At 36.1% G+C, this 23,373-nt stretch overlaps 2 protein-coding genes across 5 annotated transcripts in view; one reads left to right on the forward strand and one right to left on the reverse strand.

Moving 5' to 3' along the window:
- LOC137406529 (syntaxin-7-like) overlaps positions 1-23,373 on the reverse strand; it is a 383,065-nt gene that overhangs the window by 158,028 nt on the left and 201,664 nt on the right. The window lies entirely within an intron of this gene.
- Positions 400-21,929, forward strand: LOC137403562 (rab9 effector protein with kelch motifs-like). 2 transcript variants are annotated; one of them, XM_068089530.1, is made up of 6 exons: positions 400-449; positions 8,720-9,076; positions 9,458-10,201; positions 11,117-11,251; positions 18,377-18,501; positions 21,810-21,929. In XM_068089530.1, exons 2-5 carry the CDS (start codon positions 8,950-8,952, stop codon positions 18,499-18,501), a joined length of 1,131 nt encoding a protein of 376 aa, XP_067945631.1. In that variant the 5' UTR covers positions 400-449; positions 8,720-8,949; the 3' UTR covers positions 21,810-21,929. The 2 variants fall into 2 exon arrangements, with proteins under 2 accessions (XP_067945631.1, XP_067945622.1); XM_068089521.1 differs by lacking the exon at positions 21,810-21,929 and adding an exon at positions 19,710-20,069.

Raw genomic sequence — 23,373 nt, forward strand, 5'->3', positions numbered from 1 at the left:
TCATAATATTTTAGTTTGTATCATGTGATTGAGGTTCACTTGCAGTTTCCCACAATATTGCGGAAACTTCCCAAAGCTTAGCTATAAACCCCCCATAAACAAGGTACATGTACGTAGCATAGCGTGCATGCGCGATATTTCTCAACTCGTTGGGAGTTGTCATCTAGATTTTAAAACATTCGAAGCCTTTGCGTGAACTAATGAAGTTGACGTAGCCATCGAAACAGCATTCATTATGGCGACTACCACACATATCCGGTAAGCAATTACGTAGTTTGCGCTGCCATAGCCTGTACTATTTTTTCTTAACGCGTCAATTAACAAAATAGATTTTTTAGACGCCAAGGCTTTGCTTCGTTAGCGCGATTTAAGATTTGCCATCGATTCATTTTATTAAGACGACTAACAAAGTATTTCTTCTTGAAAGAGCTGGTTTAGCAGCGTTTATGGTACGCATAGGAGTACTAGTGTTAAGCTTATTAAAGTTAAAAAGTTGTTTTTAATGAATGCAGTTCAAAACATCTTCACGTTCCGCATCCTCTTTTGACTTAGTATCATGGTGATCCTGGTCATTCAGGTTCTGGCTCTGTACCATTGGTGTGAAGTTAGTAACTAAATAAAGGTTCAAACTGAACAAATTTTATACCCTATCTCGTAGTTTATAAACTGATTACGGCACCTAATAACCTGTCACAGTAATGACATTGATGCTAGAAATTTTAACAAATAGCAAGCACAGTTCTTTTATTGATAGTTTTAAGCATTTACAAGATACAATTCATGATCATAATACAAGGTCAACAACTAACGGGGAACCCCCCGCCATTGAGTCAAATTCGAGTTTTTATCAATATAGTTTTATGCCCAGGACTTCCCGCAACCTGCGAGGAAAGCCATGAAATTTTGTCGAATTTTTGACAGACATTTTGAAGGCCTTCTTTTACCCGCGAGCGGGGTCTAAAGGCTCGAGTTTTACCTAGACCTAGACCTAGACGCTTAACCCACATGTGGTCGATACTCGATATTAAAGAAGTTGAAAAAGCTACTGTTATTATCTTTTGGTTTGAACTTTTATATCATTCACGACAAATCATAAAGCAAACAATTTTAACTACATGCCTTGCATGTTGTTGTTCATCTGTGTAGCTGATTAATGACTTTATTTAGGGCCTATGTTACGACATTTTTGTATTGTTTATGTTAGCTCTCCACTTCATCTTCTCACTTTTAAAAGGTATCGATACTTTATCTACCAGATACCACCAACAATGCCCTTTTCAACATTTGTAAACGAGTAAAAATTTTGATATGACAACATTTACGGTCATATTTTTGTCCTTGTGATCATTTGCATGGCAAATCAGTTTTAAATAGTTAGTAGTAGATTTTTGTCAGGCGCAATCAGAGATTTTGCTTGTGATTGTAGTTTTTCGTATTGTCTGCATTTGAGATTGGAAGTGCTGGCAAACTATGACGCAGCTTTTTACAATTGCACAGATATTGAGCAAATTACTGCTCTAAGTATTTAGTCTTACCCTTTTCTCAGGCATCTTCATTTGGAGTTTATTTTGCAGACTCATAGCTGTATTATTGCTAATGCTGTTTTGTATTGACATCATTGTTCATGATGACAAAGCTTGTTACTGGGCTTTGGTACCTTTTACTGTGGCTGCAACTTACTAAAATACCTGGTATTTGTGTAACTAAAAGCAAAGTGTATTATATCAAAATGCTTGCTCATTAATGAAATAATACATTTACTGCAACAAAATCTGGGAACTAGAATTATGATGTTAAGTTGTTAAAATTGGTTTTAATGCAATTCAACATTGCTGGGCGTTGTTCTCCACAGTATATCTAAAATAGTGACGAAAATTGCTGTTTTTAAAAATATTTGTGAGAAAGGGTATTACAAACATCTGGCAGCTCTAACAAAACATACTCTACATAGTCGTCTCACATACTTTGAGTTTGGGTTTAAACCTGCACAACTGTTTAAATCGTTTGTTAATTACAGTAGAAACCTTAAAGATATTAAGTCTTCTGCAGATCAGTCATAAAAAATTAAGATGTTGGAACAGCACAACTTTCTACTAGAGTGTTAAAGATATTCCTTTACTTCTTGATCTGCATTGCCATACGACCTTTGACGTTTAATATTTGATCTCAGATCAAATTATTCTCACCAGTACCTTGGCAGTCTAGTGGGCCGAGAGAGATCGTCAGATGTACCAATACATAAAAAACAATATTATGGAGAACTAAGTAAATGCACAATAAGCATTAAATTCTGGAAGGTGAATCATTGATATGGGTGTTGGGGAGTCGGGCAGCTATATCCATTGTTGTGAGTTCGAATTTTGTGCGATGCATTTTTTTTTCTTAACTTCTAACTGTGGCTTCAGACAGACAGATGCAGCTATGGTTATATAAAAATTATTTTCCCTACTAGATCCTCAGGTGTAATAACTATACATAAAAATATTCAAAAGTGTTATACATACAGCATAATATATATATTATATATATTACTTATTCTCTGTGTATATATATATATCAATTATATATATACAGAGAATAAGTATATGCGCAATAATCTTAAAACATTTGAAGGTGAATGTTTAGCACTGATGGTAATGCGTGGGGCAGCCACACTGCATGTCACGACCTCTGGACAAATGGATGGACACGGCTCTTATTATAGTTAGTGTTATGGTAGATTATCTGAATCAGAAGTTGTAGCTCCGAGGACCCAGAGTATTGCCAACATCAAACTAATTCTAAAGCTCTGGTGTGTTGTGTTAAGTCTTTGTTTTCAAGTCTTTAGATGGTGCCCTTTTGGATGTTTGTCTTTTGTTTGTCCCTTGGTGATTGTCTGTTAGATGGTTTAGATTAGATTTTAAGCTGCGAGGAGCGCTAAACTGTTAGGTGTTTAGCTTACCAATTCCATTTTTTCTTATAATTCAAATGTTGCTGTCAGTCGCTACGTAGGTTTGATAATCTTGTAGCATGACAACCTTATCAGCATTCAACAGGTGTGTGATAGTAAATAATAAAGTTTAAAGTAAGACAGCCTTTTATAGTTTTAATCAATAACCAGAGTAAGAGCGTAAGCACTCAATAAAATTACCCCCTCCTCTATTACGATCATCGTCTCATTTGATAATCATTATCTAAAATTCCAATTAAGAGGCTATCATATGCTCTACACGCTCATTCTGTATAGCGAAACCAGCTCCAAATATCTGCTGCTTTCGAGTTTGTTTTGCTTTCTGTGAAATGTACAGCCACAACTTGCTTTCATTAGCAAGTCTGGTTTCTTGCAGAGCAATAATATTAATTTCAGGTCATGCAACTTGGTCAGTCAAAAATACTGTATTATCAAGTCAATAACATACAACAGCACGCATTTGTTCGCTACGAGTATGTGAACCATCTAGATGTGGTAATCTAGCAATACTTGGATGGACCAGGCCTTTTTAGATAACATTTCCCAGTTTATTTTTTGGAGTAAGGTAAACACAATACACTTTGAAGAAAGCTGTTCAGTTATAAAAATTGATATTATTTATTACCTGAATTTTAAGAAATCACCAGACTTGTATTGCTTATGATTTCACTAAATCTCGCAGGCTGCCATGTTTTGCTTGACTATTCTGTCACTGCTTTCTACCTGCCACAGTGATCATGTTTTCTGAGCTATTGGTATAACTATGAAAGTAAACAGAAGATACCGTAAAACCTTTATTTGAACACCATGGCGCTTTTTTTTTTAATCATTCATCTATAGCGGCGCTTTATTAGAGGTGACGTTCAAATAGAGGGTGGTGTTGTATTTTTCAAACTCCTCGTCAAAATTTTTTAAAAATAAATTAAATTTTTTCAGGGTGAATCGAATGTTGCCTATATTTTGCACTATTGTCTGGCCATAACGACATTAAATCTTTTAAATGCAAGAAATTCGCTAATTTACCTCCAACTTGTCGTAGATCTCTAAATAAATATACACGGGGAAGCTGATACATGTCTCTAGCAGTTGATATCTGTTGCTTGCAATTAATCTTCGATGATCTTATAGCTTGCATTGCAATTTGTTGGAACTTTCAAGTTTTTTATTTCATTCTAAATTTGAAGGCATACTTTCATTTTATAACTATATTTAAAGGTTGACTTGCAACAAAATTCACATTACAGTTATTTGGTATCAAAAGATTCGCCATGTTTTACTCTGCTGTGTTGTAGGTGCAAAATATGTGGAAATGTGATTACGAGCTCTTAGTAGCTCAAAAATGAACAGTTAATCGCCGCCATCCCGAAACCGCCGTAGATTGCAATTGAATTTTGTTGCGAGTCAACCTTTAACAATGTTGCATAAAAGATTATTGTTCTCATTGATATGTTTGTTACAGTTTACAGTCAAAACTGGCTTTTAATGTGCAATAGATGAGGAGTTATAAGTGTTGATTCATTGTAAGCAGAGTTAATATAATGGCAATGATGCTATTAAATAATGTGCTATAAACCTGCAAGCTTATAAGTTATATAATAATCTAACAAATGCTACTAATGTATATTCAAGAACAAGTGACATTAACCATATTTATAATACATTCAGAAACATCCTTAAAACAAAAATATTAGCACCGTATGCTCCGCGAGTTGTGTTGTGATTGTTGCCTTCATTTAAAATCATTTCGTATTCTTCTGGCTCTTCAATACCTTCCACAGTGTTTTTTGATCTCAACTATTTTTCTGCACAGCTGAGCTAGTAGATATTAGCGTCCAAACTATTTTTTAGCAGAGCATAGCTTTTACACAATGTTATTTACAATTCTCGCGCGATTGAATAAAAACCACGTCTAATCAAAATCACCTCAAAATTTTAGCCCTAAATTACGTAGTAGATTCCATGGTAAATGTACAAAACTTTTCCCATACAGTAAAGTACAGTATCAAGATCGCGTTAAAAAGAGAACTACTATTAGCCTGATACAGCGACTAATTATTTCTATGGTGTTGCATTCAAAGTTTTAACAAAAAACTGAAGACTCGGAGTTTAAAAAATGGATTTCGATACGAACAGAAACAACGAACAAATTTATTGTGATTAATGTAATTGAGTCATTATTAGTACGGTTTTGTGAACACTTTTCTACTGATCACTTACTATTATGGGTTCATACAGATCAAGAATGTCAAATAGCGGCAGTCAAATAGACGCGATGTTCAAATAGAAGTGGTGTTCAATTAAAGGGTGGCACTCTATTTTCCAACTCTTCTCCCATAGTGGCGCTCAAATAGAGGTGGTGTTCAAATAAAGGTAGCGTTCAAATACAGGTTTTACGGTATTAGTGCATTACCTTGTTTTATCAGGTCCACTACTAGTATCCAACAAGTTATGGGCCAAAATCTTTATTTGTAGGAGCAGATAGTTACCAATTAGTAAAACTTCCTTTGCCCTTTCTAGCAGAGTAAATCGAATGAATAGGGCTTTGTCTAGGTCTATGTATGTATATAAACAATCATTGTTCAAAATAAGATAATCTATTATTTTTCAAATGATTTGAATCAACTTATTTTTTCACCATTAGCTAAAAGCTTTTGGTATCAGACTATCACTGCTGGAATGGCGGCATCACCAGTTCCTACTATCTCAATATGGGCTAGTCCCAGTGATTACACATGGCCATCCTTTTGGACTTTATGCTTCAACATAGGAAACATAGACAAACACATAATATAGTGATATCTGCCATAAGCTATACAGAAATTCGGTCCTTCCAAGGTAATGGTGACAGGTGGTTGTTTGAAAGGCTGGTTCTCTTAAACCAGATGGCAGTTTTAAAACCAAATATTTTTGGCGATCAGGTAAAAGGCACGCAACATACGTGTGTGAAGTTTGGACAAAATCAGCTAAAAAATGTGGAAATGCATATTATTGTTTATGCAGACTGGCACCCACCGCCACACACCCACTCACCGAAACACCCACACACACCGACGCACACCCACCCACTGACATCCATCCACCAACACATACCTACCCACTGACACCCACGCACCGACACCCACTCTCCGACACACATTCACTGACATACACCCAACGACACACACTCACCGGCATACCCACCAACACATGCTCACCCACCGACACGCCCACCCACCGACACTCACTCACTGACAAATACCCACCGACACCCACCTACCGCCACCCACCAACACGTACCCACCCATCGACACAGACCCACCCACTGACACTCACCCACCGACACACACCCACAGTGACAAAGGGAGATTTATGAATATAGCTTGCGCTGCCCTACATACAACGCTATCTGTAAGGTGTATATAGTTGGATTTACGACAGCAATTTATTATTTTTTTAATAACTGGTGTGCCGTTTTTACGACTATCTCAGCTAAGCATCCCGTGTCTAAAAGATGTGCGCATGCGATGATGGTTATGGCCTTATGCTCAGTTTCTAAATTCATTAGTATCGAGTTGTACTAATACAGCTCTTATGGTAAATTCTGTGTCCGGTAAAGATATGCCAACTTGCATGTGGCTTGCAAAGCATGGCTCTGTGAGGCTACATTTATTAGTTACAACCTGAGCTCACAGTAACTGTTGGCGTAAGACAAATTTTTTTAACAAAATTCGTATTAGAATTATACAACAAACTGCTAAACAACCTGCTGTCAGATGCCAGAGGATCAGCTTGGCCTGTAATTTCAGAGCGTATATTAATTTCTATTTAAAAAACCTGTTCAAGTAAAGAAAATTTTTGTTTACATCTCAGGGTAGAAGCCGTCTACAAATGTTGGTATTGAGCAAGTTCTAAAGCTAAGCAATCATGTAATGTAAATATGAACAAGTATCGGTGTTAGATAAATACTTGACTGATTTATAAAGCTCCCTGGTTGAGCTATCACGCTCTCTTGCAACAATTCATTAGTGTGTTTTTGGTTTGCATTCCAGTGTTTCACAGCATTTGACTGTGTGTTAGACCATATTGACAGTGTGTTAGACCATATTGACAGTGTGTTAGACCATATTGACAGTTGTTAGACCATATTAACAGTGTTTTAGACCATATTAACAGTGTGTTAGACCATATTGACAGTGTGTTAGGCCATATTGACAGTGTTTTAGATCATATTGACAGTGTGTTAGACCATATCGACAGTGTGTTAGACCATATTGACAGTGTGTTAGACCATATTGACAGTGTTTTAGACCATATTAGCTAGTCATGTTTCCCTTCTGTATTGAACTTTTTCACAGAACATTTTGAATTGTGACTATATTCTGGGAACCTGCTTCAAGTTTTGCTTGTTCACTTTTTGTGGGCTGTAGAATAGTTGTACATCACTTGCGAGGAACTGGTAGGATTGACAGCTTTTAGTGGAAACTTGAAGTTCAACTTCTACAACTGGCAATCTTACTTCCTCCGACGTTTTTAAGTTGTTAGCAATTTTAGTGAACTATCATGAAGACTTCAAAAACTATAAGGTTGTTACTGGGTCCACTCTGGGTTGCTCTTGATGAAGTCTGTCTGTCCAACACCATCACTAGCTTGCTTACTTTCCATCACAGTTTTTCTGTTTGTGTGATTTAAGTGTCCAGGTGACATGTAGCAGTTTGATTTGGTTGCGAAAATCGGTTTTGTTAGTTAATCATTGCTCAATTGTAGCAGATTCTAGTGAAAAGTGAGATTTTTTACATGGTTGCAATTTGTTATGCAGTCATGGTTGTAAACTTGCACATTAACATGAACCAAGTTTTTATATTATTGTGTTCTATTTCGACAACCAGCCCACTGGCCGCCCGCTCTATTGCAGATTCACTACGGCCATCTTGACTTTTTGCTATTAAGACCAGAAAATTAAAATATAATTACATTGTAGAAAGCCTCATTCCATGTTTGACATCTTATACAATATAGTTGTCAAGTACCTCAGGAGACCACATTTAATATATACCGCCTCAGATGGTGCTTTATCAAATAAAAAATGGCTTTGAAGATGCCAAAGCCTTCTATAAACAGTAGTTCAACAGACTTCGCGGGTTAATGTTCACGCTTCAAAGTGGGCCTCCTAATAAACATGATGATTTATGGAAAAAAATTTGCCTCATTTTTATTTGTTGATGTAGATGCTAAGAACATTATCTCCACAATTACATTTTAGTGCATCGTCTCACTGATTCATAATTTATCGTAGAATAATAGTCAGCCTGATCTACTTTCAAAGTTACTACTTTATCGAGAATAACTTACACATCTCAGAAAATGTATATACTGAGTCTATAAAAAGAGTCGTATAGTACCGGTGTGTCATTAATATGATATCATCATGTATTCGTTATGTTTCTATATCTGTATTGTAACAATCTATCACTGACCTTATAGTTACAATAATTACTGTCAAAGCCAGGGCTATTTAGAAAATGCAAGTTAAAAATAATGTTTGTATACCTCAGTTCAAGATTGAGAAAGCTTAATTATATCAGTAACCTTATAGCTGGTGCTGATACTCACAGTATTCCCAAGTTTAAGTTGACGAATGTGAACGATTTCAAACTTTTTCTTGCCCAAGGTTGTTTTTTCTACAAAAACGTGTTACTTTTGCAGCTTCAGCTTCATCATAGCTGGCAGATTCAAAGATTTGTCTGCTTAAATCTTCTGCTGCCTATAAGGTAATAAATACTCTGTGTGTAGATTACTCGTCGATGAGTAAAGCTTTGAAGTACGTAGAGACGAATATTGCAGAAAGATATTCAGATGCAGCTGAGAGGATCTACGTAAAGCGGAAGCGTGAGCGAGCCTTACGATCGCCTGGAGACCTTCACCTTGGTCCATATCTCACTGTAGCCAATAGCAAGCTAGAGATTGAAGCGGTTGATCAAATTCAAAAATCAGCGGTTTGTGCAATATTGTGAAAGCTCGATATGGAGCTTCATCCGATACTCGAGGAGAGTGTTATGCCTAATCATTCGCTCTGGTATGTTGTCTCAGCATTTGGAGATCGTCCTTCACTCAGGGTGGGACACACCTCTTCTCCAAGCTACCAGCAAGGTACATTGATATTCTAATAATAGACACATTATATTCTCATAAGTGAGAATGGCTGTCAATGATGTTGTTCAGAAATGGGTCACATCATCCAGGTTTTATGTATGTAGAGTTGTCCTCTCGCATCAACTTACTATCTATGCTTTTTGTGTTCTCTATACCATGTATCCACTACTAAAATTATTATATTTTTATTTGTACATTGATACAGGATGTCAAAAGTTTATTTTCAAAAGTAAACTTTGTAAAAACAAACCATTTAGCATTAAGCAATAAAAATGTGTATGGTGAGGCCGATGCGACCTGACACATAAATTGTCAACAGCAAATTTTTTTGCTAGTTTATCAAATTCTAGATCAGTCTTGGTCATTTTATCTCAACAGACGAAGAAGAAGCTACTAAAAAGGTGATATTCATCGGAGGAGCGAATCCTAGTGAAACATTCAGTGATGTGCATATCTTAGACCTCCAGACTCTCTCTTGGAACATGGTTAATCCTCCTAACTTCAATCCAAGATACGAACATATCTCCTACATGCCCTCCTCTGCACCGAATAAAGTGCACATTTTAGCTGGTGCTAACCAAACTGAAAACATTAGTAATGACGATGTACAGTGCTACGATATCGAAACTGAGCAGTGGTCCGCCACTATAGCTTCCGGGACGCCCCCTCCTCCTCGCACTCACCACACAAATGCTTTCATCGAAGACTCAGTTTATATTTTTTCGGGAGGTAAAGTCGGCAGTGAACCGGTGCAGGACAGACAGGTATATTGTTACAATTCCTCGACCAACCTGTGGAGGTCATTAGACATTAGCGGTAGCAGTCCGTCTCCGCGTCACGGTCACACATTGACAGCAATATCTAAGAAAGTCTACTGCTTCGGAGGTATGGCCGGCAGCAAGTTTTACAATGACTTGCATATCCTTGACCTAGAAAAAGACACATGGATAACCCCAAAAGTAAAGAAGCGTGGCTTGCCAGAGCCGAGGGCTGCCCACGCAGCGGTGGCGGACGGGATGAACATGTTTATATTTGGTGGAATGAATAAGGAAGGATCAGCACTATGTGACCTCTGGAAACTGGATACGGTTAACATGCTGTGGTCCCAATGCCAAACCGAAGGTGGGTACTTCCCACTGCTGCTCGGGGACATGAAGTCTAGCTTTGTACGGCCTGTTTAGCGCATGTTATTAATATACAATGTTACAGGGATACCAGTTTCTGGCATAATGTAGTGGTTACGCGAGGAGTCTGTAGAACAGCAATACATAGTCTGCCAACAGAACATGCTATGAAACTCGGTTTCATTGGTCTGTCAAATCATAGCGTACTCATGGTGACTGCTTGCTTTCCTTACACGTTACAAACATTTCTCCACCGATCTCTTCATCTGACTTCAAAGCTCTGACTGAAAGCTGGGCAAATATTGTGTTTCTGATATGTAGTCTGACTACCCAATCAAAAACATTTTTCAAGGTCACCCTGGATTAAAACCTGAGTTCACTTTTATGTGTTTTTAATGAGTTTAATGTTTCACAAATATAATATTAATTTTGTATAGACATAAAACTATCTTTGTAACATAAACACTCTTAGGCTACCAAATCTGTGAGTGTTTATTGGAATACAGACGAATATCATTCATGTTTTACAAATGCTAAGAACTTGGTTTAAAAAATTGGTTTGAAAATAAAACTGGTTTAACAATACAATAAGGATTGAAAATTTAGTTTACTCTTTTAAACCTATTATTGCTTTTGTATGAAATGCCACTAACAGCAATTACCCAACCAATCATACCCGCTAAAAACTGTTGGTAAAAAGGGCAGCCAAAAAAGATGTATTTTTCAATGTCTAAAATTATTGTGCTATTTAGAGCGAGTATCATGCCTACACCAACTGTATGCTGTGATCACACTCCTCGTATCATGGTGGTAAATGCATATCTGCTGAACAGGTGTCTGTTACCACTACTTCTTATCATGCATGTATCTAGTAAATGTTTGATTTGGACCATTGTTGTGATATGTGTGGCAGGTCCTCCACCCGCATCACGACTTGACATGGCCAGTTGCGTCATCACATGGACCACACAAGGTGAGAGTTCTCCTACCAGTGCAGTAGATGAGCTGGCTGATACCATGGAGAATGTTCAAGTGTCCGCTCCTGAAGGTAATAGCTAAATTCAGCAGCGTGACCAGATGGTGATTTGGGGAGGGGGAGGTTCAAATATTGTCTGGGCTCATACTGTTTAAGGTGGCAACAATATTTGCAACTGTGTAAACTGTCATAACAACAACACAATCTAGAGTGGTTGCGCTCCAAATAATATTTCTTAACTTTTATCCATACAATGTAAAGGTGAAGATTTTTAAAATAATTTCTTTTAAAGTTTCGGTTTAAATTTGCATAAACAGTCATAATCTCTTCAAAAAACTATTATTAGTGATTGTAGAGTGAAAATAAGCTGGATGGCTACAATGTCAACCATTTGTAATGGAGAAAAATCTCTCAAAACATTTCCGATCGAGTCTCAGTGTCGTCTGAAGCTATTTTAAAACCACATCTAGGAATTAGAGGATACATCGAGTGCAATTCATATCTCTAAATCAGCCAATCGAATCGGCATGAACATCCCTTGATGCATTTTTTCTCCAATAGTACTAGTAGTTGAAGCCAACTTACAAGAACTACCTATTGTGTCTTGTAAAATCTCTCGTAAGCCTGTCGCTCCACAGTTGCTAATGTATTTACAATCCATCATGTGATTAGGAGGTTCTGTCACGGCCTTGGCTTCTTTATTGGATTTATGGTAGAGATTTGTCAACAAGCTAAAAAAAATATAACAGATTGATCAACTGTCTGCCCTCATTAGAATACCGGTAGGTCATGATAGTCATAGAGAATATTTCATTTTTTTGTCCGAAAAATGTATCGGTTATTGTTCAGCGAATTGTGATGGGTTTATTAAACTGGCCCTTTATGTATATTTTTTGAATGCTGACGCTGCTACTCAAAGCAATGTTGCTGTCGAACTTGACCAAACGACAAGTCGACAATGCACACTTTGGAAGATTAAAGTGAGCTATCGTAAGCTCTTCATATTTTGTCGGACTTGAAGTTTCACCTTTCTCCGCTTATCTCATCCACTTACTCCGACTCACACTAGTGATAAACTGGTCATGCTTCAACTATCACTGCGTTTCCATGCTTTGAATGTATTCGGAGTTGCTTCCACTCCAAACCATAGAACAGGTAAAATCCAAATGCATTTGATGCCATTTTGCGTCGTTAAGTTTGAGCGAATGCGTTCGCTGTGAGAGTACATCGAAGTCATAGAAATGCTCACTGCTGATGCATCTGAATCGATAATACTCGGCTAAACTCTTCCCAGGGGAGGTAAAGGAATTTGAGTCCTCACTACTGTTTCTGCTCGCTTTAATCTTTACATTTACATGCCAATGATGAGTTGCTGGTACGATGATGACGAAATAATTACTTTTTAGTGCAACTAGTTGACTATGCACGAAAAGACAAATGACCTTGACCTGAAAGTGAGTCCACTTTAACAAGTTTTATTTTGAGAGATACTTCGCGAATCTTGAAAAGATCTATAGTGAAATTCTGAGTCGTTGAAATGGTAGGGTGCGAATTCGTCAGCAGCAGGCAACTTCTAACCTATTCAAAGCATAGAAACACTATATATGTTAGATATATCGGTGAAATTGCATGTTGGTCAAATTTGAGGGCCAAACGTATCAACGAGTTTCTTCATCCCAAGTGAATTCGCTCTACGGTCTGCTTCCTATGTAGAACAGTCGTACATTCGAGCAAATATTCCTGTAAAAAAGCGCTTTGATTTTGTTTTAGGGCTTGGCTACACACACTAACGAAATGCGTTGTTTGCGTAACTAGTATATTGGCGCGAGAGATAAAACCAGTGCAACTATGATTGGCTGAATTATTTATAATAAGCATCTCAATTCATTTTTTTTTTGAAACATAAACAAGTTGCATTCTAGATTGGCTTTTAAAAGTCGATAACAACAGGGCTTCTTGCATACAGAGAAACAACTATTTATGCATGAAAAAAGATTTTTTGCTAACAGCAACACAACTAGTCTCACAAACGTTATTGTTATCACAAATCCTTCATGATCCATATTATATAGAAAATATGCTGACAATACTTAAAAATGTGTACTGACAAATCCAAAAGGACGGCATGGGCATCACACCACTGAGGTCAATTATCATTGGTCAAACTAGTTTTCAACACGAGGGATCATTTAGTAGTGCCGGTGTGTGTAGCCACAGCAACTGACTACACTACTTGTAGGCTATGCATTCCGCAGTTCGTGTAGAGTCCTTGAGTGTAGGAGCTCTTACAATTTCTTCCGCAGCATAATAGCCAAAAATAGCCCTTTAATCGGTGTTGAAGGTAATTAGACAACAATAAAACAAATACATTGTATTAAACCATTGAAACTAAATGTAAACACTAAATTACATGTACACACTAAATCAACAAAGTATTAATCAATAAAAATGGCTTTTACAGTTACTGTACCTTAGAGACATGTGAATGGAATGTAGACTTGGTGATACTTAGGTGTAGATGTAGAGGTTGTAATAGAGATACCTAGGTGTAGATATACGTAGATGTTGTAATAGAGATACCTAAGTGTAGATGTAGAGGTTGTAATAGAGATACCTAGGTGTAGATATAGAGGTTGTAATAGAGATGCCTAGGTGTAGATATAGAGGTTGTAATAGAGATACCTAAGTGTAGATGTAGAGGTTGTAATAGAGATACCTAGGTGTAGATATAGAGGTTGTAATAGAGATACCTAGGTATAGATATGGAGGTTGTAATAGAGATACCTAGGTGTAGATGTAGAGGTTGTAATAGAGATACCTAGGTGTAGATATAGAGGTTGTAATAGAGATACCTAGGTATAGATATAGAGGTTGTAATAGAGATACCTAGGTGTAGATATAGAGGTTGTAATAGAGATACCTAGGTATAGATATAGAGGTTGTAATAGAGATACCTAGGTGTAGATATAGAGGTTGTAATAGAGATACCTAGGTGTAGATATAGAGGTTGTAATAGAGATGCCTAGGTGTAGATATAGAGGTTGTAATAGAGATACCTAAGTGTAGATGTAGAGGTTGTAATAGAGATACCTAGGTGTAGATATAGAGGTTGTAATAGAGATACCTAGGTGTAGATATAGAGGTTGTAATAGAGATACCTAGGTGTAGATATAGAGGTTGTAATAGAGATACCTAGGTATAGATATGGAGGTTGTAATAGAGATACCTAGGTGTAGATATAGAGGTTGTAATAGAGATACCTAGGTATAGATATAGAGGTTGTAATAGAGATACCTAGGTGTAGATATAGAGGTTGTAATAGAGATGCCTAGGTGTAGATATAGAGGTTGTAATAGAGATACCTAAGTGTAGATGTAGAGGTTGTAATAGAGATACCTAGGTGTAGATATAGAGGTTGTAATAGAGCTACCTAGGTATAGATATAGAGGTTGTAATAGAGATACCTAGGTGTAGATATAGAGGTTGTAATAGAGATGCCTAGGTGTAGATATAGAGGTTGTAATAGAGATACCTAAGTGTAGATGTAGAGGTTGTAATAGAGATACCTAGGTGTAGATATAGAGGTTGTAATAGAGATACCTAGGTGTAGATATAGAGGTTGTAATAGAGATACCTAGGTGTAGATATCGAGGTTGTAATAGAGATACCTAGGTATAGATATGGAGGTTGTAATAGAGATACCTAGGTGTAGATATAGAGGTTGTAATAGAGATACCTAGGTATAGATATAGAGGTTGTAATAGAGATACCTAGGTGTAGATATAGAGGTTGTAATAGAGATGCCTAGGTGTAGATATAGAGGTTGTAATAGAGATACCTAAGTGTAGATGTAGAGGTTGTAATAGAGATACCTAGGTGTAGATATAGAGGTTGTAATAGAGATACCTAGGTGTAGATATAGAGGTTGTAATAGAGATACCTAGGTGTAGATATAGAGGTTGTAATAGAGATACCTAGGTATAGATATGGAGGTTGTAATAGAGATACCTAGGTGTAGATATAGAGGTTGTAATAGAGATACCTAGGTATAGATATAGAGGTTGTAATAGAGATACCTAGGTGTAGATATAGAGGTTGTAATAGAGATACCTAGGTATAGATATAGAGGTTGTAATAGAGATACCTAGGTGTAGATATAGAGGTTGTAATAGAGATACCTAGGTATAGATATAGAGGTTGTAATAGAGATACCTAGGTGTAGATATAGAGGTTGTAATAGAGATGCCTAGGTGTAGATATAGAGGTTGTAATAGAGATACCTAAGTGTAGATGTAGAGGTTGTAATAGAGATACCTAGGTGTAGATATAGAGGTTGTAATAGAGATACCTAGGTGTAGATATAGAGGTTGTAATAGAGATACCTAGGTGTAGATATAGAGGTTGTAATAGAGATACCTAGGTATAGATATGGAGGTTGTAATAGAGATACCTAGGTGTAGATATAGAGGTTGTAATAGAGATACCTAGGTATAGATATAGAGGTTGTAATAGAGATACCTAGGTGTAGATATAGAGGTTGTAATAGAGATACCTAGGTGTAGATATAGAGGTTGTAATAGAGATGCCTAGGTGTAGATATAGAGGTTGTAATAGAGATACCTAAGTGTAGATGTAGAGGTTGTAATAGAGATACCTAGGTGTAGATATAGAGGTTGTAATAGAGATACCTAGGTGTAGATATAGAGGTTGTAATAGAGATACCTAGGTGTAGATATAGAGGTTGTAATAGAGATACCTAGGTATAGATATGGAGGTTGTAATAGAGATACCTAGGTGTAGATATAGAGGTTGTAATAGAGATACCTAGGTATAGATATAGAGGTTGTAATAGAGATACCTAGGTGTAGATGTAGAGGTTGTAATAGAGATACCTAGGTGTAGATATAGAGGTTGTAATAGAGATACCTAAGTGTAGATGTAGAGGTTGTAATAGAGATACCTAGGTGTAGATATAGAGGTTGTAATAGAGATACCTAGGTATAGATATAGAGGTTGTAATAGAGATACCTAGGTGTAGATATAGAGGTTGTAATAGAGATACCTAGGTGTAGATGTAGAGGTTGTAATAGAGATACCTAGGTGTAGATATAGAGGTTGTAATAGAGATACCTAGGTGTAGATATAGAGGTTGTAATAGAGATACCTAGGTGTAGATATAGAGGTTGTAATAGAGATACCTAGGTGCAGATATAGAGGTTGTAATAGAGATACTTAGGTGCAGGTGTAGAGGTTGTCCCACGAACAAACGAGCGGAGCGAATGTTTGAGAGTTTTTATGATAAATGCATGTGCACACAACTTACGAAAATTATTCATCAACAACGTTGCAAACCCTTGCATCGAAATCTCATCAACCAATTTAACCATTTTTTTGTAGATACATTAAAGTATAATAACGATACAAAACACATACAAACCTATTTAAATATATTACCAAGTCTTTGAAAGGTTACCGCAATATCTTAAAACTAACCATCTGATCGGATTATACATAAATAGACTGATTAATTTGGCCGAAAATCGTTATTAAAACTAGCCAAGCCTTACTTTTATCAACATTAAGACCGGCAAACGAAACGCCGAGCGACAGAAAAGAGTACAATTAAGTCGTGCACATTTCACGAAAAACTAACGTGCACATTTGACCAGTCTATAGCATTGTCGAATTGGCGACGGTTTCTGTAATTAACGTAGAAGTACAGAAATCGTTTCTTTTTTGCCGATTTCAAAGTAACTGATGTTTTGGAAACTTTTGAGTACTTTGGTATTCTAACTGATGTCCAAAGCAGTGAAAGTAAAGGAAATGATGATGATATTTTTTCTAACAATTCTTATGAGATTATTACAATACTTAATTATAAGTTTGGGATATGCTTCTTGATACTTCTTGATATTGTTAGCTATGACGTTTTGAAATGTAAACAAAATTGTGCATTGGTTTTATATTATTACTGTATTACTATTACTAAGTTTGGATATTCTTCTTGATACTTCTTGATATTGTTAGCTATGACGTTTTGAAATGTAAACAAAATTGTGCATTGGCTTTCTATTATTACTATATTACTATTACTAAGTTTGGATATTCTTCTTGATACTTCTTGATATTGCTAGCTATGACGTTTTGAAATGTAAACAAAATTGTGCATTGGTTTTATACTATTACTATATTAATAATATTGGTTATCCTAATAATATCAGTGCATTTTACTTCTAATATTGGCCAATATTGCATTTCTCCTATTGCATGGGGAGTGATATAAACATATAATCTTTTCCTTTCATTATTGCTGTTCGTTGTATATAATAACACCCACACCCAGTACATTACAGCTACCATTGCAGTTATCCTATTGCACTGCAGTGCCATTTGACTGCTAATATTGCATTTCTCAACCATCAGTACCCTTTCTTTTTTCCAATATCACCTTGGTAGAGGGCTGTATGACAGTGGAATTTCTAGTAATAGTGATACCTAGGTGTAGATATAGAGGTTGTAATAGAGATCCCTAGGTGCAGATAATAGAGGTTGCGATAGAAATACTCAGCGTAACTTACTCTAATTTAGGTCAAGGTAAAGTTCAAAGTAGCAGCGCACTTTTTACTATTTTTTCCATTTTGTGTATAATTTTCATCTATCTCTTCATAATTCTTTGAGAAACTGAGCATTGTATGATGGAAATTATTTCGTGCATAAAGACAGATATTCGCTGGAAATTTCCTTCAGTTTTAAAAAAATTCATATTATAAGGCGATCATATGTAGATGATTCATTATTGTCCCTGTTTGATTGGTCTCTGCGTCTTCCTATTTCTAGGTGAGTCACTTGAAGGATAGTTTATAAAAATGGAATAGTATTAGACAATGTTAATACCAATGTTTCTGATCACAGCTTGTTTATAAAATGAGGAAATATTCATCTGCCAGTGATTTTTCTATTGCACGGAACTAAATTTTATAGTCATTGTGACATACAATTTTATTAATGCATGTAATCGTATATATTTTGAGCGGTCTACTAAAATTCACTGTTGTATATATTCAAGCTTTATGTTTTCAAGCTTATTGGGTTGATGACAAGTTGCATGTAATCAGCTGATAGTCTTCGTAGCTAAAGTTCTAGCATTTTAACAGAGTCCTTATGCTTCGTATATCTATATTCTAAAGATTATTGTAGCTGCAGAAGGGGCTGCAAAGGAACCCAGCCCTGTTTCTCAAGTCTGCAGGCTTTTGCTCATCCATGGCGGTATGGATACCCAAGGAGAAATATTTGACGATTGCTTAGTATATCGACTAACTTAGGTAATCGGGTATGAAGGTCTAATTCTGTGTTTTTATGACTTCATTGTTTCAAGCAGTCGCAGTGATATTTCCTGCATCTATCTGTCCATCTGCTTGGGTTTTTGATGAAACACTTGTTATAGTTGATTTTGTTTTTCTGATGAATGCAGTTATTGTTATTACGATTTTGTAGTTTTGAATAGATAGTTTATCCACTATGTTTAAATAAATGCATTCCCATTTCATACTATAAGTTAGGCTATAGTGACCATTAAATCGTATTACTTAGCAAAAGGCTATACGATATTAGCACATAACTCTTGGTATGAGTTCAGTATACAATGTAGGTGTGAGTTCACTAACAGCAGCATTTTAACAATTTGCCGCTCTCGACTGACTCATGAAAGCACGAAATCTTTGGCTAGTTGGCATTCGGCTGGCAGGATTAGCTTTTGGCAATTCTATAATTTAGTCAGCATTAAGAATTGAATTTGTTCACTCTCGGCTGTTGTAACACTTTGAAGAGTCGGCCTCCCTATCACTATGTTTCCATGATGCGGTTATTGCACAAGTTTGTCTTCATCCGAAAGATGGAAGTGGTAAAAATCCACAAGTCAAGTGAATTTTACTAGTCGCAGATTTGTATTGAACGTTTCATGCTTGCGAAAGAAGGAAATGTCACTTGCGAATTTTGTGAAAAAAAATGTTGTGGAAGCTATTCCATTTTAAGCATTTCTACACTTAGTCATTCCTATTCCAAAAGCGTGTTACTAAGCGTTTTTAGCAAAGCGCCAGCGTAAATCTGCAACACGTGAGTGTCCATTGAATTATCGCATGATAATTCAACAATCCCAAATCCGTGTACACATCCGTGTGTACAATCCCGAATCCGCATATCTGCACATTGGAAACGCAGTGGTTAAGGAAGGGTATGCTAGCTTCCTTTGTTTCAGCGACTGTATACTTAATACATGTATTTAATATGTGCATAGTTCGGCTCAGCTCTCTGCTTGTCTATAACACCCTGCGCTTTCATTTATGCTAAAACTACAAAGCTAATTGATCAAGATTTGTTTGATAAAATGAGCATTTAGACGTGACCTTATCTGACCTCCCAGAGCTCGGTCGTCAGACCTGTTTACCACCACCAGTTTTACCAACAAAACAATGTACCGCTTTCGCACTGGTTTAAGGAAACCACAATTATTTATAGCCAATCTTCTCTTTAGGTGAATGCAATGAAGAGCTGCATGAAGCGTTGCGTATTCATAGCCAACCAACAAGTTCTGTCTGCAAGTATTATTCAAACTAGTCTGTTGCCCAGGACTTCCTGAGTTGTTGTGTCATGGCTCTGTATTCTACTGAGTGAGGCTGTGATACTGGCCTAGTTGTACTAATCAGACAGAAGGTGATTTGGGAGATAACTAGGCTGGGTCAGGCTGGCATTCTGAAAAGTAATACTGCACTGTACTAGGCAGTGGGAGAAACACTCATTGCAGGAAAATACGGGTTCTGCTTTGAAATCCTCTTAGAAATGGTTTTTCCTATGTGCAGCTAACCAGTCCAAGCCTATCAGCTCTATGCTCATCGCTAAAAGATAAACATTATTTGCATTTATGCCATTGGACAGAAACTTTTATTAAAAAACATTGTTTTAAAAATTATTTTACTGTTCAAGTTGAGTGTCAAAATGTGATGTCACTAATGGAGTTATTACGGAAGTTAGGAGATGAATAAGTAAAGCCGCCAGAAATTGTGGATTATGACAGCTTTAAACTTAATGGTTACTATATCTTGGAATGCTTACAGTCGACCCTCATTAAAACAGACTAATAGGAATGGTTGGCCGGTTTAATCCATGTGTCTATATACAGCTATATATGCAGAGTAACCACATTAGCGCACTATATACTGTACAATTTACTACGCTGAATATGCTTTATAATATTTAGCCTGCAACAAACATTCCAAGTGCCAAAAGTTTTTCAAAATAGTAACAAAAGTGAGACAACTCCTGCAATGGCAAATATTTTTTTATTTCTTTGTTCACACAAAGCATTGCAACCATTTTGTTGCGCTGAATATTAGATAAGGTGCTTAATGCAAATAATGTTGTAGTTTTTAAAGATCATTATAAATCATTAAATTATATTTTACCATCATGATTGACACAAATTCAATGTACATGTAGTTCACTTTTGCGAGTGATTTATAATATTGGCTTCAGTTGACAAGTCTTCCTTACATTTAATAATTTTCTACATTTTTACTTAAATTATTAACCGATTATCATATATTTGAATATATCTGCACTTTGATTGCAGCTGCTATGTCCAAACCTGTCCATCTTATATGATATTTGGGCGAGCAAGGTCTGTTTTAAGGAGGGTCGACTGTACTCTAGCTCTATGACAGAGTTACTAAAATGCCTGAACAAAGGCTCAATTGAAATTATTTTTCATGAAATCATTAAACAATTATTACATTCTAGGTTTGTGTTTTTACCCATTTTACTTTCTTGTGTGGCAGTACATCTACCATAAAATTTCTAGTTGAACAACACAGCACTCTATTTTTCAATTCTTGTCCTATAGTGGCATTCAATTATAGGTGGCATTCAGATACAGGTTTTACGGTATATTTCATAAGTTGCGATATTCTGAAAGAAGCATAAATGATATATAAGATTCTGCCATTTATTATATAGATAAGATAGATATATAAATAGATAAGATTCTATTTCCACTTTTTTATGATGAGAATATCAGATATGATGATTGTCATATCTCCGATGAAAAACGACCAATCTGCTTTCTATATTCTTCCTCGCGAAGTAATATCGATTCTGCATTCATTGAACTTAACAGTGTAATCAACTGCTTTGATTGGATTTAAATAATATCATCTTACAACTAGTTCATACGAAGGTTTGACGAAGATCATGACTGATAAATAGGAAAACTGTGTTAATCAATTCTGCAATCTTTACTATAATAATAGCCATGTCTGTCTGTCTGTCCAAAGCCAATGTTTGAGGTTGGCAAAAGATGGCATCATACAGGACTCGAACTCACAACTTCTAGCATGGCAGACCAACACTAAAAGCAGCCCAGCTAACCCCCACTGTCATTTTAGAATAATTGTATGTAAAGCTATTACACCTGACGATCTCTCTAGACTGTCAGTATTCTAGTAATATATATTTAGAATAAACAGGAGTGTTGTGTTGGCATATATCTTTAATTCTATATAAAACGCAGAACCTTGCATGTGCTTTTCATGGACTTTGTTATACATTTTAAGGAAGACTTCATTATTTGGTGTTCCAGATCATGAGAAAGATAGAAGATTTGATAGGAACATTGGAAGATGAAGGGTTGTAAGTTTTGAGAGTTTTTCCTAAGAAGATAACCTTGGCAAGAATAACTTTAGCAATGCTTATTTTCACACTTTCAACAAACATTCTACAAGCTGAAACTTTGATAAAACTCTGATAACCATGCTAAATAGTTAGCACTGCTTTCCACAGGAATCTTGTAGTAATGATAGTTTTTTGTACTTGATAATGGTGGTGTAGTTCTAAGAAAAACAGTCTCCCGCCACTGCAACTAGAAATAGACAACGAATTTGAGTGATTGATGGGATCTTGATTAGCGTAGACCACAGCTAACAACAAACAGAATTGCCACGTCGTCAATTCTTCACCGACTACCGTAAAACCTCTATTTGAATGCCATGGTGCTCTATTTTTCAACCCTTTCCTTTTAGTGACCGTCAATTGGAGGTGGTGTTTAAATAGAGGCTGGCGTTGTATTTTTCAAAGGGCGTGTCAGAATTTTGGAAAGATAAATTTAGCCTTTTTTTGGGCGAAATGGATGTTGCCTATATTTTGCACCCTCTTTTGAGCAGAGCGACATTACCCCTCTTAGATACAAGAAATCTGCTAACTTACATTCAATTTGTCGTAGAACTCTAAATAAATATGTATTGGGAAGCCAAGAAATATCTCTACCAGTTGATATCTATTGCTTACAATTAACCTGTGATGATATTATAGCCTGCATCCTGCTTTGCAATTTGTTAGAGCTTTCAATTTTTATTTCATTCTAAATTTGAAAACATATTTTTATTTTATATTTCTACTTACCGATGTTGCATAAAAGCTTATTACACTCATTGATATGTTCGCTACAGTTTGCAGCCAAAACTAGCTTTTTATGTGCAATCAAAGAGTTACGAGCGTCAATCAATTGTAAGATCAGATTACTGCAATGATGCTGTAAAATATTATGCTATATATCTGCAAATTCATAAGTTATATACTAATAATCTATCAAATTCTACAAATACATATATTAAAGAACAAGCGACATAAACAAATCATACTTATAATATATGCAGAAACAAAAACTAACATTTTTGAAACAAAATGTTGGTATCATTTGCTCGGACAGTTGTCTTCTGATTGTTTCTTTTGTTTGGAACAATTTTGTTTTCTGGCTGTTCAATACCTTTCACAATGTCTTCTAATCTCAACTTTTCTTCTGCACTGCTGAACTAGTCGATATTAGCCTCCAAACAATTTTTTGGCTGATCAAAACTTTTACGAATTGCTTTTCATGTAAACGATGATAAACCTTTAGCTGCATGAGCGCTACCACAAATTTTAGCCTAAAACTAGTCGTTCTTATATCATCGTAAATGTAAACCCGTTTTCACATACGCCGATGTATCAAATCCGTGTTAAACAAGGACCTCCTGTTAGCCTAATACAGTTATCATTTCTATGATGTTGCTTTTAAAGTTTTAATGAATTTTAATAAAAAAACTGAAAAGCTTCGGAGTTGAAAAATGGACTTTGATACAAAGAAAAACAATGAAAGAATTAATTGT

Source organism: Watersipora subatra, chromosome 1 (genome assembly GCF_963576615.1).
Source record: "Watersipora subatra chromosome 1, tzWatSuba1.1, whole genome shotgun sequence".
NCBI lineage: Eukaryota > Metazoa > Bryozoa > Gymnolaemata > Cheilostomatida > Watersiporidae > Watersipora > Watersipora subatra.